The 19,409-nt window shown below is 37.6% G+C and overlaps 1 protein-coding gene across 1 annotated transcript in view; it reads left to right on the forward strand.

Moving 5' to 3' along the window:
- The first annotated feature begins 1,995 nt into the window (after positions 1–1,995).
- Positions 1,996–19,409, forward strand: part of NEK10 (NIMA related kinase 10) — a 123,679-nt gene continuing 106,265 nt past the window's right edge. Inside the window, exons 1-11 of the mRNA XM_076331152.1 lie at positions 1,996–2,030; positions 7,535–7,644; positions 7,969–8,029; positions 9,051–9,181; positions 9,700–9,798; positions 12,595–12,679; positions 13,454–13,495; positions 15,639–15,717; positions 16,089–16,156; positions 17,221–17,300; positions 18,477–18,563. Coding sequence (XP_076187267.1) covers positions 7,571–7,644; positions 7,969–8,029; positions 9,051–9,181; positions 9,700–9,798; positions 12,595–12,679; positions 13,454–13,495; positions 15,639–15,717; positions 16,089–16,156; positions 17,221–17,300; positions 18,477–18,563 — 806 coding nt within the window. The 5' untranslated portion in view covers positions 1,996–2,030; positions 7,535–7,570. The remainder of the gene's footprint in view (positions 2,031–7,534; positions 7,645–7,968; positions 8,030–9,050; positions 9,182–9,699; positions 9,799–12,594; positions 12,680–13,453; positions 13,496–15,638; positions 15,718–16,088; positions 16,157–17,220; positions 17,301–18,476; positions 18,564–19,409) is intronic.

Here is a 19,409-nt window from a genome sequence, read left to right on the forward strand (position 1 = left end):
TTTTGCCTTAACGGATGCAAAAGAGCGGTGATAATGCGGTGCACTGATTTTTTTTTTTCCATAGGGGTTAAGCCCTGTAAAAACTACGCCAATGTATTTCCATTCCAACAGTTAAGGAAAATAAACAGCCCTGCACTTTTTTTAGATGCCTTGGTTTCCCGGAATGGAGCTTAGTGCTACTGTGTGTCTGGCTGCAGAGCCACCTCAGGAAGTCCCTATTTTTTTTTTTTTCCTCCCCTTCTTTTTTTTCTTTTCTTTTTCTAATTTATTTATAAATATGAATGTTTACATAAAGTGTAGGTCTTAATTTTGACCACTCCATTTAAATTATCATCTAAAATATTTCACTTAAAATGCAGTTTCATGTTTAAATTATATTCTACAAAACTCATTCTTAGTATTTTCATATGTATTGCAGTGACATGCTTTTCATTCTGTTTACATATGCCCAAGTTAATTATACTTTCTTCCTAGATCAATTTTGCAGCTGTAACATAAGGTTATTCAGTGAAATGTTCCAAATTGCCAAGTTTGTCATCATAAAACCTGTTAGGGTGGAATTCGGTGCCCTAGCGGAGGTTTTTCAACCAAAGGTCTTGGCCATTTTTTCTACATTTAATGAAAGTTCTCCCATAACTTCACCATTTGCTTCACCTGCATCTCTGTCTTTATACGGTAGCTTCCTAGTCTGTGCCCTTTGCAAAGGCGGGTGCGACAGGCTGTAAAATACATCTGTAACGAACAGGTGTCGTGTCGCGGAGCCTGCACCGTGTTAAAGGGTTGTCTTGTACATACGTTCTGTAAATCGTAAGATAAATGGTTCATGATTTTCAGTTCACAAATGTAGTCTGTTAGATGAGCACCACAATGCTTTTAGTTCTCTTTTTGCTTTATATGATTAGTAATGTTTTAATTACTCATCTAGGTCAAATTCATTATCAAGTACAGTACAAACGTGTGAAATACGTTTATACCAACAGTAATTTATTTTACGGCAAATTTTAAGACTAGAGGCGCACAGCTTTGAGTCAGCGTAAAAGTAGTGCTATAAAGAAAGCAAATTGCTTAGTAATTTTAAGTCGATTTTATTTTGTAACCTTTTTAGTGAAAACTTACAGGACTTCTTAGTTGGCATTGAAGTTAATCTAAAGACACTTTCATATTGAATTTAGTATCTGTTGACATTTATTTGGAATAATGAATGAGTTTGAAAATCAATACTTTTCTAAATGATTTTATTGACAAGACACATCATTTGTAGTATTTTTCTTTCTATTGTTGCTGATACTCCTGTGCAAAGGTGTCTTCCAGGGTTCAGCATCTGTAGCTGAACCTACAATTTTGATTCTAATACTGATTATTTGAAATGTGATTACATACTGTACGGTTCGAATTTTTTATGACTGCTTTTCTAATTACAATGATGTTTTCTTACTTTATAACAAAACCCAAAGCAAATGAAAACATTATTCCAAACGTAGAATCAATATTCAGTTTATACAGAAAACACAACTCTCAGACTTGTCTTTAATGTGAAAGATCCAGCCTTCGTTGTTTTAAGTACTGCTAGAATAAAATTATCTTTTGTAATGTTTCAGAAAGTTGGTAAAAGCAATAAAAATCTACTGAACTACAGGTAGTGTGGCGCTCTCTCTTCCTTACGTGCAGACGGGGGGGGGGGGGGCGGTGGGTGCTGTGAGCGGACCCCACAGCTTGCGCGCTGCAATACGGGAGGGGGCCGCTGGGAGGAGCGGCGGCTCGGGGTGCTGGCGGCGGCGGCTCGCCGCCTCCCCGGGGCGGGCGGCCCCTCGCCCGGGGCTGGCGTCCCCGTGCCCATGGCGACGGCCGCCGGCGTCGGCGGTCGCTAGGGTGGCCGGGCGCCGCGGAGCACGGCGGCTTGCGATTGGCCGGCGAGCCCGGCCCTTCTCGAAGAAGATGGGACGCGATTGGCCGGGGGGCGGGGTCCCGTTCCCGGCGGACGGAGCGCCGCCGTAGCCGGGCGCGGGGCGGAGGCGAGCGCGCGCCGCGACGTGAGTGGGACGGGGCGGAGGGGAGGGGAGGCACGGGGGCACGCGCGGCGCGGGCTGCCCCAACGGAAACCGCCCGGCGGGCGCAGCCCCCTCAGAGGAGCCGCGGGGCGGGCGGGAAGGGAGCACCGTCCGTCTGGGCTGCGGGGCTGGCCGTTAACCCCCTCTCCGAGACCGGCCTCCGCCAAGGGCCCGCAGCGCCTCGGTGCCGCCTGTGGCAGATAACCCCGCGGGGCGGCCGAGGGCTGGCGCGGGGAGGGGACGAAGGAGGCGACAGAATTAGGCTGCTGTCTTTTCAGCGTGTCGTGGTCTTGTCACGGAGTTGCTGGATGATCACATGCTCCAGCCATGGTATGATTAAGTCGTGGAGGGGTAAAGGTTTCAAACTTGATGTTAAAAAGGTCAAAAGATAATGTTAGCATCTGGGAATATATGTAAACATGCAACTTGGTATAAAACACTTCAAAAAAATCAAGTGCTGAGCCAGGCCTGCTTAGTCATGAATAAGATGTGAAAACTCCAGGGAATCTCTGTGCTTCTAAATGAAGCCCAGTTTGTGCGGCGTGCCACCTGCCAACTCGAGCGTGCATCTCGGTCCTGAATCTCGCCTAACAAACTAGGAGTAATGCCTCTAAAATAAGGGTTACTCTGCCACCATCCCTCCCCCAATCCTCCTAATGACATCTTCCCCAGCCCTGCACCTCTACCAGCTCTGAGCCTTCAGGAGACTTCAAACAATCTCTCATGATTCCCAGAGGCTCTAAGTCGTAGCAGTACAGTTCCCTAAAAATGTCTGCCTGGTAGCGAGGGTAGAGAGGATGAGTTTCACAGAGCTATGTATTATCCTTGCGTTGATACAGAGCTGCTCGCTAGACCTCAGAAATCCTCTTTTTTTTCTACATCTGTGAACTGCAGATTAACAGGGTAGATTTAGGCAGAATCTAGAGATAAAAGTTATCTGGAAAATAGTCCGGAGACTTGCATTGCATGGGTCCAGGAATCTGAGAACAGGCCTGGCCATTTATGGCTCCACTGGAACTGGGGTTGTGCAGAGGGAAAACAAACAAAAAAACCCACCCAAAACCAGCAGTGGCTTGAATATTTCAATTTGTTGGAAAAACAGGAACCTCGTAGTGGATCCTAGAGAACCTTCAAAGAAGTTATAAAATTTGAGGTAAATACATGCGTGTGGAAGTTTTCATGTATAGCAAACATGCAGGTTTCCATATTGATTCAGTCAATAAAATGTGTAAGAAATATTCTTCAAACATTGTCTTTATGGGTTCATCAGTGTAGAATTTCCTAGACGTGGGCTGTCACCAGTGGTGACCCATCCTTCTGACTGCTGTGTTCTCTGAGAACAAGAGTGGAGGCGGTCTGGAGTTCCCTTTGGTTTCATCAGACTGGAGAAGGAGAAGTACCTTTTGGGAACTTTTCGTCGTCTTTTATGCTTCCTTTGCCATTTCTATTTTGACAATAATATATTGATAATTGCTCTTTTAAGGACTGAATTTTCATCTGACGTCACACCCAGCTTATGGTATTAGATACGTTCCTATCTGACAACATCATCAAAAGTCTTATTAAAGCTAAGATATAACATATCTATTGCTTCTTTATCCAGCTTAAGCCAGTTAACCTTCTGTGTATAATTAGATAGTAGAACTCAGCCACTGGAGTGATTAAGAAAGGAGTTCAAGGGTAAATAAAGCAACTAGTTGGCTTACAAACTGTCCATATCCAGTAGTTATTGCTAATAAAGATTATAAAGAATGTAAGCATCTTTCGGTTTAAGGGAGTTTCTAACCATTACACTGTAGTTTGTGGCGGTAGATTTATCCTCCACTGTGTCTTTGTGTTTTTGTTTATTTGGGGGTTTGTTTTCACCTTCTGAAGCTTTATGTGCTTGTGTCATCTGAGACACACATTGGACTGGGCCACAGATCAAGCCTGGGGTGGTAATTCCTTTGTCTCCCATTTCTCATCATGTGAATTCTTTCATTTCTGACAGGGTTCTCAGAGCATTTCTTGTCCTATCCTGCATGCCAGCACTATCGGAAAGCATCTCTCTCCCTATGTAATTGAATTAACACAGCTGATTAAATGTAATTATCCTCAGTTAAAATCAATTGGTCAATATTGCTCTCATTTCATTGTTTTAAATGGAACTGAATAAGAATCTATGCTGTAAAGACATTGTCCTTTTAATGTGTTTCTGTTCTTTTGAAGAGTTGTCGATCTCAATCTTTTTCTGGTATAACTTAAGTGAAATGCGAGTGTTGTTTGGTTTGTTTCTTGTACATTACTCATGGGGCTGGCTTAATAGCTGGGGGATAGTTATGAGGATAGTTAATAGCCTGCCTCCATGGAAATTTCTGCTGGCACAAGTAAAGAAGAAACACAGGGGTGGGAAATTATTCAGTGATTTCAAAAAAGTCAAATAACTGTGAGAATAGGTAAGGAAATATTTCATGTCTGTTTTCTCTCAGGTTTATGGCTGATACTAGGAAAACAGGGGGTTGTTTCCTTTTGTCTACTCCTCACTCAGGGTGTGGTGCTAATACACCTACCTGATTTAATGACTGGCTACTGATGAAAGGGTTTTCTGCTCTTCTCTATTTACAGCTGTGCGTTCTTGCCCCCTGCCTTGTCAGCAGAGATACTCATCAGGCCACTGTAACAGTGAGTTAAATTGGTAGAAAACTAACAATACAAAGGGAGGTATATTGTTTTCTGCCTGTTTAGCTCTCTAAACTGGCTCAGGTTTGGGTCAGGTCAGCTGAAGAAGTGGAGGGGAGTGGCTGAGGTTGGGAAGGGGAAAGAAGGGAAGGGGAAAGGATCCGCCATTTTCACCAGCAGCTGGCTGTTAATTGGTTTATCTCTGTAGTAAAGCTGAAGGGCACACCGCTTTAAGCTGCATGGATAAATGCTCCTTTCTGCATGTTGTACCTGTCCTTGTACAGCAGAAGTACCTGGGGACAAACTATAGGGTAATCAGGGTTAAAGTAGGAGAGATTAGATTTGTAACCTGAATCGGGTTTCCCAATGCAGTGAGCTGTGCACCTATGGTGATGCTGTGCTGGCAGACCAAAGAGGTTGTCCAGGGTCAGTTTGTGGCCAGGGCTGGCCTCTTTTTGTTGAAGTGCTTACTGACTCATGCTGGCTTAGTGGCCTCTAGGAAATAGAGAGGTAACCTCAGGATGAGTCCTCAGAGCTGGGTGAGGGCTGCATCCTTGGGTGAGCTGCATCCCTTCGTTCTCAGACAGCAGTTGAAGGGAATGTGGCTTGATGTTTGTCAGGTTCAATTTTGTACAGGGACATTTGGATCTGTGATGGCAATGAACCTTTAAAATATTAGTCAGTTGTTACTCTGTTTGGTCTTTACTAAGGTACCGCACACAGTGAAAGCATTGGACTGACTGCCGTAAGTAAGGTTGGTCTACAGTTGTAAGATTTTGTAAATAATCACAAAGACCTAACAATTTTGGATGAAATCCTAGCCATGCTGGGAATCCTGCCATTTATGGTTTAGAAGTTTAACCCAAGGATTACTTTTTTAAATGGGATGCTGAAAATTTTAAGATTTAATTGTATTTGCTCATGGACAAGTTGTTTTGTGTGTGGTTTTGTCTGGCGATTCTTTACTTGGTTGAAATCTGTTCTTTGTACACACGTACTCATGAGCAAGTTGATAATTTCTGAGTTTAACAGTATTTCTTAGTGTGCAAATGTGAGGTCATGATTGCATCGTATCATGCCTCAGTAATATGCCAAATGTATTGGGGTATTGGGGAGAGGATATAAAATACAAATATCACTAAAACAATACATGGAAATCCTTACTCATGAGGATTCTTAAACATGCTTAGCAATGTACTTGGCTTCTCTTAACTTTTACTGCTTTTGAAGCAAAGGAAATAAATGAATTGAACTAACTTCATTTGGTTTAATTTGAATTCAGGAATTTTGTCTGCTGGCTGGTAGAACAGATCCTGTTTATATTCATTCCCTGGTGATAACTGGTATAACAGGAGTGTTCTGAGGTGTTTTTTAATAACCCTGTTGAATGGGTGCGTGGAGGAGAGAGGAGGAATTTCTTGGGGATCCAGATCAATCATTCTCTGTGGGGGGAATTGATGGTAGGATAAAAGCTTGTTCAAAAGAACAGAAATGGATGAGCTGGGCTTACAGGCCACTTACTAGGGCGAGTTAATACAGTGCATGAGTTCATACCGTCAACAGTTGCGTTTTGGGTAGTTCTGATGCGAGAATGTACAATTGGGAAAATAACTGATTTTCAGTTGGGAAGCAGCAGCTTCTGGTAGTTTACGATGCTTTTATTTCCTGCCAGGTTTTCTTCTTCTTTGCCTTTAGAGGAAGAGGGATAAAAATCAATAGCTGAGGAATTCTACACTGCACAAAGAGAAAAGGAGGCTGTCATATTTCATATGGAAAATCCTATTAAAGAGACACTAAAGGGAACATCCAAATGGTCCATGTTTAGTGAATAGTAAAATGGGTAGAAAGGATCAGACAGTGGTATTATATCCTCGTTTTTTTAAATCAGAGGTGCTCTACCAATATGCTGCAGCTGTATGCAGTTCTGTGGGGTAATTCTTCAGCCCCCACCTGCTCCTGACCATGCTTTTTTTCACTCAGAGCAGGATCTGCATCAATATAATTGCTTTTGTGGCAGCAAGAGATTCCTCTTGACTATCCTCTTTCTATTGCCTTCTGCCTCTTTCTAGGGCTTTGTAAGATTTCCAGTGAACAAGTGTTGTATGCTATACAAGCAACAAGCTGTGGGCTTTTGTGGGAAGTCAGACCTACAGACTGAACACTTGTCTGCAGTGGATCTAATATATGGTAATGGCCCTGATGAGGCCAGGCCATACAGCTCTGCTCATCAGTGGAAATAAGCCGTGTGTCCCACTGCAAGAAAAGCTGGACACTATTGGCATAAGGCATTCGGCTGAAATTCAGAAGACCCAGATTCCAAACTACTGAAAATTTCTGTGGTTCTTTGGTAGACTGCGTGATGTATGCATCGCATTTATTTGTCAGATACCTCCTTTTTCTACCCTTCATCTGTCTTGTTTACTTAGATGATAAAACCATTATGTTCTGTGTTGTCTGGCTCATTCTATTTTCTGTTGATGTCAGCCTGTAAGCACTGCTGTAACATAAATAGATAATCCATGGTGAGAAATAATGGTAATAATATGCAAGAAGGGGAAAAATCCCAATAAAAATGAAGTGTTATAGCAGGACAGCCAATATTATCTTACCCATGTGTTGGGAAAAGAAGGTTTCTGTATGTTAGGTTAATTACTTTCTCGTTAGTATCTGGAATTCTAAAGGATATCCTCATATAATGCCTAAGGGTTCATGTTGAGAAAATGGTAGAGCTGTTTTTTTCCTTAAAGTTTTATCAGTTGGTTCTGTAAGTAAATATTTGTTGCTTTTGCTGCAATGATATAATTCTATCTATCTACTTTATTTTTAAGGAAATGAGTTTTTAGCCATCTGATAAGTGATACACAATGCCTGATCAGGACAAAAAGTTGAAGAGCACAGAAAAAGCAACAGACAAAAAACCTCATGGGATCTCTATGAGGTATAGTATCTGATGTCTTCCTTTGAACTTCAGCAGGACCCATGTGGAATTTGCACTAGCTGCCAAAGCAGAATGCTTTAATTTGAAATGCAGTATAAACATGACAACTGTTACTCTGGTCACAAAGTTTATTTACACCTTTGTTGATTTAAGGCATTCTGGAGAAGCTATAAATTCTTCTCTATGCAAAATGGGGACACTAGGCAACACTAGAAAACTTTTTTCTGTCAGTAGCATTGCTGCTTGTTGACCTTCTTTACTCTTACAAAAGTACTTTTATGTAACTATTAACACATATATTTATGCTATTTTGTTTTATCCTAGGGATTATTCTGATCTTAAAAAACTTCAGTCTCTCTTAAATGTTCAGTCAAGCAACCAACAGGTATTTTTCAGTAACTCTTATTTTTCAGTAACTATTAAACATGCTGCAGAATTGTGTAATCATAAGTAATGGTGATTATGGATTGTGGCAGATACTGAGCATATTGTGTTCCACTATGATTAAACGTTAGCAAAATCTTGTGTAGTGGATGTGGCGTTGCTTTTTAAAATTTTTTTTTTTTTATTTTATTGTTGCATATGGTCAAGTAGCCTAACAGATTTGTTTTCTTCCATGCCATTCCACAATGTCATGAGAAGGTAGGCTTAGAGATGTATTACTTACAACATGATGAAGGAGTGGTAAAGAATATTAAAAAAAAAAAAAATCAGCATTTTAACCATAAACAATTTGTCTCTGAAGAATAACACTTCAGCTAAAAATCTTCAGGGCATAAATAGCAATGCATGAGACTTACAGGACACAGTAAAATCTCCTTCACCTCAAGTCACTTGATGAAGCTTGTGTTTGCCATTTGAAGCACAGAAAACCAACACGTGATGATGGGTGTGACTCCTTGGAATGCCAGAACAGTTTTTCCCTTTCTATTCTGTAAAAAGATACGACAAAATGACTTAGGGAATTGTTCATGTGAGATAAGAGTTATGCACTCCTTTCCTGGATAGAGGCATGGAATTGCTTCTGAGCAGAAAGCTGAAACATCTGAGTTCTACAGCCTAAAAAGAACATGAAGGCTGTGCAGTTGTAGAAGTGTGACAGGTCAGGAGCATAGATAATACGCATGTGTTGCAGATTCTATTGAGCTTTACTATTATAAATTTTAAAAGACACTGTTCTTCACACTTTATATATCTCCATGTACTTGTTTTTCAGCCTTGCTTTACATCAGTTTTCTACCATGTCAGTTCTGTTTTTGCGTGGGGTGTGTGTATATTTTATAATGGCAGATTGTAGGTCCAAAGTTCAAGTCAGAACTCGAGAAAAGGTACTTTTGCTTGATAACATTCTTATAAAACTTAAAATGCATTGTTTGACTCATGAGTACTTTTCCTTTACTCCTTAGCTTCCAGCTATACATTTTGAAAGTGGTCAAACCAGTGTGACAAGAGCTCGGCAAAACGTCAAAAGCGATAAACAAAAACCTCATGGTCAATGGCAAGAATCACCAGAAGCTGTTGAGCTTGAAAACTTTAGGTAAAAAAACCAAAACAAAACAAGCTAATATGATGACACTGTGTTGTATCTGAACGCCTTTATGTATCTTAAGCTTCTTGAGGTGTTGAAGACATTTATATTTGTACTTACGTCTGTTACTTGTACTTTCATGTTAACCCACTATCCGAGATATGAATTATATATTTTTAACTTTCTAAACCTAACTGTGAATGTTCCTGCCACCGTAAGTTTCAGACACAGGCTCCCACTCAGCAGAGTGTACTGTTGAGAGTTAATGTAGTCAATTTAAATAAAGTAATGGTTTCTTTATTTGGAAAGCTTATATTATACCATTATAATAGTCCCAAATTATGCATTCGACAGACTGTTCTTCCATGCAATTAATGTCTGGAAATCTGAAGTTGTGTTATTCCATTGTAACTGCTGATATGACATTTCTTAATTTTTCTTGCTGATGTTAAGTTTTGGCAATCTAAAATTATGTTGTGGCAAGATAATCAGCAATTCAGCATTTTTCTTTTTTTTTTCCTTGTTAGTGTGACCTACAAGAATGAGAGAAATTTTAGCAAACATCCCAGACACAAGCTGTTTCAAGAGATCTTTACAGCTTTAGTTAAGAACAGACTTACCTGCAGGTCAGTATATTGAACACATTCATATCCAAGGAGGGTCACTCTTTCATGCCTGAAGCAAAGAACCAAGATGCATGGATAATGTTTCATACTGTTTCAACAATATATATGGCATATGTGTTTCAACAATAGACCTCTGTGTGGAAGCTGCCAGCTTCACATCCCTGCATAATCTCAGTTTTAAACAATCACTTCTGTATTGGCTTTGAAGACCGAATGCTTGGGTTAGTGGGACAGAAGAAGAAAGGCCTGGGTATATGACAAAATATGGATGACCAAAATTCTAACATCTTCTATGTTTCCTTGATCATTTGTCCATATCTGGTATCTGTAATCTATGGTTTGCTTTTCTAATTTCATTTTTATTTTACTGATTTTACTTGTATTTTATGGACTGCTGCCTGTATATAGAAAGGTCAGTGGCTTTAATAAAATTCAGATGAGTTTATGCTATTGTTCATATTTATTTGTATTCATGTGTATAATGGGATTAGAAAGGGGAAACTTTCTTATGTTGCTGTCATTTGAGCAAGGAGGAAGTGCAAGACCTTAAAAAAAATAGGGGGGATAGAAAAAGATACTTTCTGAAAAAAAGAATGTGTTTTTCAGGATTTCTATTACTATACACCACTGCAGTGTATTGTATTTTTCCTTTTTGAAGCCCAAGTACATTTTCTGAAAAATCTTAAGTGGTACAGAAGCTTAAAGGAAGAAACCTAGGGCATTTAAAGGTATTAATGTATAACTGCTAGAGTTTACAGAAGTACCTAAAAAACACCAAAAAAATCACATAGTTTGCTTAGACCCTTTTTCAGAATTAGCTAGGGAACTAGGGATCTCCTCTTTGATTATCTAAATAGCAGTGAGTTTTTGACAGATCATTTAAGTGATTTGTAAATCTGGTACCTCTTTTTTTGCAAGTGAACTTTATCATCTCAGTACCCACCAGTGGGATGTCAGTGGCTCAGCTTCATTTGCCAAAAATCTAAGAATAACTTGCGTTGTGTCTTCCCAAGTTCTATTTATACATGGTGTCATACCTGGCTCATATTTTGGTTTTTGTTTTCTTTGGTACTTGTTGATGATGATATAGCAAAACCAGCCTTGTATTATAAGTGAAAGCACCCAGGTAAGGTTAATGATTCAAGCATGTATTAGTTGGTATGTAAAACCCGTAAGGTAAGTGCAGTTACAAAGATGATTTAGTTGCCCTTTATAAATATTTTACTATGGCTGTGATGGTGTCCTCTCTTTGGAACTACTGCCATTGCATTGTGTCAGAGCCTTAGGAACTGTCACCGTCATCTGCATTATATACTTTTGCTGGCACAACTATGTTGGTTGGGGTGCAAGAAAAAAATCACACCCACTTACTGGCATCACTGTGTTGGCAGAAGTCCTGGTTGGAGGTAGTTCTGTTGACAAGAAAGCTGTGATCAGCTTAGCTTAAGTAGTTTGGATAAGGAGTATAACTAAGCAGGCAGAAAAAATCCTGCTGGCATATGCTGGATATACGCTAGGGTATCTAGTAAAGTGTATTGTAAATGTAACTATAGTAGCAGAGGCTCTCAAATGTTGGCTCAGAGAATTACTGTCCCTGCTTGGAAATGTGACAGATGCGTTGCTCCATTAAACAAACTAAATTCTGTCAAGAGTCAAAGCTTTTTGAAAGAATAAGTTTGTAGAACCGCCACGGTAATGATCTTCAGGTCACTTTAAAATCTGACCTACAAATTTTGCCTACCAGTATATGTTGCTGTTTTCTTTCCATGAAAGTTTCGTGCCATTCTGAAGCGGCCAATTATGGAAGCATAATGAAAAATAGTATTACTTTGGGCAGAATATTGGCATAGAAGGGCTGAGATTTTGTTAGTATCTATTTGCAAAACATTTATTTTTATCAAAATATTTTTAGCCATTGGCGTTGTTCCCAACTGCAAATGATAAAAAGGGAAGAGAACTGCCATGTCTCATAGACTTCTTCCGTTCCTTGGAAACTTGCCCAGATACTACAGATTCTGTCCTCTCAGTTAAAACAACAACAAAAAAACCACCGCAAAGATGTCCTATTTTAGGTTTATTTTAAATAGGAAAATGGGGATATGTACCTTCAACAGACAATGGAAATAGTGATTCCATTACTGGTATTTTATGCAGGATTACTGCCCCTGGATGCTTTGTGTAAATCTGAGTTGTGTTTTCTGCCAAGTCTTGTGCTGGGGAATTGTATGGAGAAATATAAAAGAGGAAGTTCTATTTGGAAGTATAATCCCGTATCAAGAACATTTAAACTAAATAACAAATTACTCCAAGGACTAATGGTATTAAGAGTTTTTAAAACCCAGGATAGATTATGATAATTCAAAAAATTATTTCAAATCTAGCTATTTTCACTTCTGTAGCACCCATGTGTGTTTTTTTAATATTTTTATATAAGTGTATTTTGTGCACTGAAGTTTGTTATGTGGTTTCTCAGTGATTTTGCCCTTTGGGCCTTGATCCAAACACTTTAAGTTTATGTCAAAGCATGATCAGTTTGTGCTTAGAGATAAGCATGTACTTCCCTGCATCAGTTCAGTTAATAAGTGATGGCTGGCAATGTTCATATAATGAAATCAATTTATTTAAAGCTGTTAGTATGTTTGAATATAAACGGTATTAAAAGTTCTGTGTTATAGTGTCTTGTACAGCTGTTGTAGGTCACTAATCTTCTAGTCGATTCCTGAATCAGTGTTTTATCTAAGTGTTTTAACACTCTTTTATTGTATTTGGTTTATATTTTGAATATTTCTTTTACAGGGATTGGGTTCATCAAGCTCCATCCATCCATTTTCTTAGGGTATTAATCTGCCTGAGATTACTAATAAGGGATCCGTGCTATCAGGTCAGTATGTCAAAATACTGTTTCTTGCTTGGATAAGAGAATGCATATAAGCATCGTGCATATGAGTTGTGTTGGTGCATGTGTATAAAAATGTGCGTTCTTATGGATGCATGCTTACTATATGTATGTACCTATATTTCTATATGTGAAGATGTGATTTGCAAACAAACAAGAGTGAATTTGCACTGTTACTGCATAACTCGCTCGATTTCTGATATTTCTTATGTAGCGTCTGTCGTTGCTAACCCTAACAAAGAACCTGTAAATCTCCATAATAGATGGCTTGGTCATTGCTCTGAGCCCTAGACTCCATTCTTGGCTTTACCATATAGATATGTAAAATTCCCATAATGTAGTAAGTGAAGAAAACTGAAAGCTGCCTATTCCTCCTAGCAGCCCAATGCTCTGAACTACAAACAACTAGCTTTTAATTTTATTCTGGCTATTTTAGTTGTTATTCGTAGGACTAAGCCTCAGACATCTGTTAAGATACTTGTTTTTGTGTATTTCTTTTCTATGTGTTCCAAAGCTTATACTGTTTTTCCAGTTTTAGAACCTTTAAATTCCACTTCTGTGTTTTTATTTATCTACTTATTACAAGTAATTCTGAACTGTGGAAGGTGCTAAGCATCTCCAGAATCCATTGACTTTGACAACTGGAGTTAAGGTTTCTCAACATTCATAACCAAACAGAGCATTTATATTATAGTGTTCTCTCATTCTAGTGTGTTCTGTATTTTGACTCAATTTTTTTTACTTTTTATTTTCTTTTAGGAAATACTCCACAGCTTGGGTGGGATCGAAAGTCTAGCTCAGGTAGAATTACTCATAGTACCTTTGTCCATTATGTTGCATGTCAGTTTATGATGATTAGAATGAAATACACTGTAAAAAGCAGTGTACATATATTCTAGGTTTATGGAAAGAAGCGAGTCTATTCTTCTGTTTGCACATAAGCAGTTGGTGTGGGTTTTTTCACTCGTGCGCAAAGCAGCTCTCCTTATAATCTAGCAGCATTTAACCCAGGACTTTTAGTTAGGAGGCTTAACAAATGCCCCCTGAAGTGGGAGGATTAGAAAAGTCAGCACAATTGGTTCAGTCAAAAGAAACTGTAGACTTTTGAAGGAAGATGAGTAAAGTCACCTTGAACTGTAGCAAATGATTTTTCAAAGGTAAAAGCATAGTCATAGAATGTTGAACAGGTTTAAATTTGGGGACTACAGTAACTTTTGCACTACAGAACATTATTGATAACTGACTGCTGTATTGTTATTGCTCTGTGTTAATACTGCTTTACTCCTGGGCTTTTAATACTTGTTCATCAGTGCCAATTTAGCAGTGAGATATGACATATCTTGAGTATCTTTGAAACTGTTGGGAGTTTTCTTTCTAGAAAAAAAATCAGAATTTTTATAACAAATGTATCTTTCTAGAATGCAGTGATCGTTCATTAATATTTATGGAGCCACCTGTATTTCAAAGAACCAATCGTGTGCTATGAGCCCTTTGGTCAGACAATCACCTGTTTGAAACATCCCTAAAGTTGCAGGAGTTAGAGGTTATTAGTTTCTAATGGATATGGTTCCCACAGGAACTGCTTGGTGTTTTCCGATGTCGCATGTCATTAATGCTTAGCCCTACTTTTCGAGGAGCTTGCAAAGTGCAATGGCCTGCTGAGACGTTGGCAACATCTGCAAGTGGAGTCCTCTGCAGCAGGAATCCAAATCATATAACTGATAATCATTTTTACTATGCGTTACTATGTGTTGCTGGCATAGAGAATTTAAAAAGTCGTGAGATGTAATTTTTATGATTTCTGAACTCCTGGGGAATTTAATCTCTTGTGTCCTTTGCAGTGAGATAAAATTAAGTGTTAAATGGGTTTCCAGCACTCTGAAATGCAGTTTGAAAAAAGTTATAGCTGAGACTTTCAAAAATCCCTCAGAAATTTAGAAGGTGGCAGTAATTTCAAGGTGAATTTTGCATCCAAATCTTCTTGCCAAATCACAAGTCTAAAGTCCTCCATTAGACTATTTTATACAGCATTAAAAACATATATTTTTTGGGCGAGCAGTTTCAGATAAAAAAACTGTTCTCATTTTAAAGTGTTTTGGAGTGTTTTAGTAGAAAATGCTAATAAAATTATTATTACAAATATTACTTTGCATAGTAGTGTCCTCCTCTTGTGAGTTTTCTTTCTAAATTGTGTGCTACTACTGTAGTTCTAGCCTCTTTATACCATCTGCTTGAAACTGCTGTAGTTTCCCTATACAGTGTTCTAGAAATTTCAAAATGCCACCATATGTAAGACCAATATATAAGCAATGCTGTGAATCTTATAATGATTTTGTGTACTAACAAACATTACATCCTTGTGATAATTCTCATTTCCTGGAAAAATATGTTTGACCAGGTAGTTATTAGGATTGTAAAAGAAGATTGACCACCATTTCCCACCAGTTGGCTATGTCCAAAAAAAAAAAAAAAAAAAGACACAAAATCCCCCCCTGCAGTTGTGTAGGTTTTGTAGAGTCTGAGCCTGTCAGCTGTGTGGGCTGAAGATCCATCTGGCTGTTCCAGACAGTGGCCAATAGTAGATGCTGAGGGAAAAGTTTGAGAGCAGAAACGTGAAGTGGTAGTTCACCAGAAAACTCTTATCAACCTCTAGCAGCTTGCAAAGAAGGGAATTTTGGCCCTAGAAGTAGGGTCGTTGTATTTGTTAGTCTTCAGTGGATTTTCCTCTTGTGGAATTTTACACTTGCTCTTTGAATTCTTATACTTCGAAGATCTCTTCTGTTCCCTGACAAATTTTACAGCAAAATTATGCGGGCTGTCGCAGACTTAGTTTTTCGTGAAACAGATGCACCACCTACAGGCTATTTCTGTGCATAACACTCTAGGTTTATGAATTCTTAAAACTATTTTTAATGGTATCCTTTCCCCCCCCCCCCACTTGTAGTATATGGAAACAGTAGCAAATGGCTATCTTGATTACGGAGAAGAGCAGCATAATGTAGACAAGCTGGTCAACATGACATGTAAGTGTTATAGCTGATAACATAAATTATAAGAGCACTTACAACTTTTTGTGTGAGGCTTAAAATGTTTAAAATACTTGAGATGGTCATTAAGTAAGATATTACTTAATGATATTAAGATACTTAAGATATTGTAGGCATCATCACACAAGTAAAAACTGAAATTGCTGTGGAGAAGCACATCTTGGTTTTGTACATAAGTAAGATTTCCTTAAGAAATTAATACCTCTTTACACACTGAAATAACAGAGTAAAATGAGCTAGTCATGGCTCAAAGAACTCATCCAGTGTTTTGCTTTATTATCTGATTAGTAAAATGAAAAATATTAAGTGGTAAAGCTTCAATTTATGTGACTTCCTTTGTCCCATAGACATTTTCCAAAAGCTTGCTGCTGTTAAAGATCAAAGAGAATGGGTTATAGCAAGTGGAGCACATAAAGTAAGTGCTTTATAAAATTATAACCAATTAGCTACTTAACTGAATGACTTATGCTTTTCAGATTTGATCTAGGTGGGAGTAAATTCCTTACCTTGTCAAGCTTGTAAAGTAAGATAATCTCAGTTCTGTGTTTTACAGGTGTATTAATAGTATCACAAAAATTACTTCTTTTACATAAGTTAATTGGCATGGTTATTGGTTGTTTGAGATAAATAGGTCTTAAATGTTTGGACTAAACTCGTTCATATAAAAATTAGTACTCATGTTTACACTGTCCTGAGTTACGTGTTACTATGATATAAATTGTTTTATATATTTTTTTAATATAAATGGTTTTTTTTTTTGGTATAAATTTCTGCTATGATTTTTCGCTTATAAAGTATTCTGTGTCTAAATGGAACATTGTCAACCTAGACAGTGACAACCTAGACATCCCTTGCTATACATTACTGCCAGTCTAAGGATCTATACTTAACCACTGCTGATTTGTGGCCAAACTGAGAAACAGTAGAGATCAAGATCAGCATAACTGGTGCTTTGTGATTCTATTATGCTGCAGTAAAACATTGGCAATTGTGATAAGATAGTATCGGACAACATGTTTTTAGAGAATCTAGACAAATATGAAATTTGCTTTGATACAAATCATTAACAGAATATATGCAGGGCCTTAAATTACATACTGCATTGTTTAAATATAAGCTGAAAATTAACTTTTGCTTCAGGAGGCCTTGATTTAGAGTTCTGAAGTGTTTTACACAGGAACATTTTTACAATGGTATATTAAGTTGGACAGATGCTTTAGCAGTCAAGAGAGATGCTAACTGCAGTTTGAGAAGAAACATCCTTGCTTGTCTTCAGACTGGGTGTATTCTAAGACTTTAAGTGTATATTTAAGTGTACTTAAAGTGTACTTTAAATGTGCCTAAGGCTTTTAGTGTATTGTGTAAGGATTTGGTATCTTAATTTTGACTTTTCAGTAACTAACTCTATATGTGTTTGAGTCGTAAAAGAAAAGAATATAATTTGTATTTATTTATCTTGTTTCATGTTTCATTTTCCAGACCTTAGTAATTTTGTTATCTGCCAGAGACAGCAACGTGCTTTTGGGTGCCCTTCTTGCTCTGACTAGCCTAGCAGAAAGGTAGGTTCAACTTAATGTGCTGTAGTTCACAATAAGCATTTTAATGTTATCTCTTGACACACTATTAAAACTGCTGTTTATGAGGAAGACTTCTTTTTTTCAAAATGAGGCCTTGTTCTGTGGAGGTCTATGAAGTGTGCTTAATTTTATATTGAAGCAGCAGAAACTAAGTAGAAACTTTGGTCCTTGCAGCAGACTTCTTGCTCACGTGGAGAACTTTGCAAGACTGGAGTCATAGAATCTCTCTTTGCAATCCCTATGCAGGATTCTGTAATTCTTACTGACTTCCTGCATGTAAGTGTCTTTTGTGCTGAGCTTAATATAACAGTGCCTCGCAATAACCAGCAAGAATATTGTCCAATGTAGTAAATAATGAATGCATACACTCAAATCCATGTATACGTATCCTCTCTTCACTAATGACCATTTTAAATAAAGATAGGACTTTTTTTTCCTGGTGTGGAGGGAAAAAAAGGAAAAGGAAGATACAGCATCTTTCATCCTTAATAGTTTTATAGAAGAAAATCTGCTGCTTCTGCATTATTGTTCTGCTGACTTCCAGACTTATATAACAATTTTATCTTTCAAATGAAAAATTATAAGGAAAATTACAAAATTGAAGAGAATAGGTACAACCCCTTGAGATCAGTAGAAATTTATTTACTAAGATTTCTCTGGATTTTCTTTTTTCCCAAATTTCTTTCATTCTATTTCAGTTCAATTTTTTTTTTAATATCAGCATTAATTTAAATTATGCTATACATACATTTTCAACTTCCATTTAACTTTCTTCACAGAATTAAATGCGTTACATTTGGACTGGGCAAGGAAGCGTTTGGAGTATATTACAAATATTAACAGAAATTGTATTTGATTCTAAAAATGTACCTCATTTGCTTAATTTCTATTATGAAACAAATGAAATACATTTGTGTCTTTACTTTTATGCATTCACATTTACTTTTTTTGTACTAGGAAAATTGGAAATTGTTGCAGTGTCACTCTTGACCCAGCATATTTTTGTTGCTTTAAATATTTGTGTTCACAATATAATAGTATTACTTAAGACTTGAGAAAAAAATAATTGGTCAAATGTATAAGGAGGGAGGCTAAAGAGCAATGTGTTTTTTCATATAATTTAATTTGATATAAATGCCAGGAATAATCAATTTGTAGTCCAGAATGTAGGGAGAAGATAAGTGAGCTCACCATTGTTGAGAACTTGCTGGTGATATTACATGAATACGATTTGCTTTCTAAAAGGTGAGACTTCGCTTGTAGATTAATTGTGTTAAAATATATTTTGACTTTTTCATTTAGGGACATGTTTATTTAGAGGAATTAGATAATGTGCCACTTTAATATACTCAAGGTGAAGTTCTGATACTTATGTATTTTCAGTCAGGTATTGATATAGTAAAATCTTTTCTAGTAGTTTTGTTATAAGCTGTCTCCTTTTTCTCCACTGATGGCCTACAATGCTGTGCAAATAAATTGCAATGTTACCATAAGGTGATAGCAATCGCTTTTCTTGGTGCATCTCCTCTTTGCTTCTGGCAGACCTGAGTGGTTAGATGGAAAGCACGCTGAACTCTGACAGTTCCTGGGATGCGCAATATAAACTAGTGAAAAATTGCAAGAAATAGCTGTTGTACTTTATGCCAGCGGCTGGGTCAGACCCCATATCCCTTCAATCAGAAAATCATAAAGGTCCCTTCAGTTCTTTAAATGTCCTTTCATCTCGGCTAAGCTTGCTAGTTGAGCATAGTATATCTGCATTTCAGTAAGAAACCAAGAGACTCTCAAATTTGATGATATGTCACTTACCCTATCACATTTAAAATTCTGAAGAGATTTTTTTAAAATTTCATGCTTAATTATTTCATACATGTAAATTATTTTACATATTCAATTTCTTTATCTTTAGTCATATGCCAAAAGATTTTATTTAGTTTCTGGGTTTGAAATTATTTAGATTATATGTAAACCAAAAGTTTGTTATAAAAACTGGAATTTGAATGTAGGCAGGAAGCTGATGAAGTTCAGAGCTAGTTAAGAAAAATTCAGATTCACATCTGAATTTAAAATTAATATGTTTCATCAAACACT

This window comes from Aptenodytes patagonicus, chromosome 2, assembly GCF_965638725.1.
Source record: "Aptenodytes patagonicus chromosome 2, bAptPat1.pri.cur, whole genome shotgun sequence".
In the NCBI taxonomy this organism is placed as follows: Eukaryota; Metazoa; Chordata; class Aves; order Sphenisciformes; family Spheniscidae; genus Aptenodytes; species Aptenodytes patagonicus.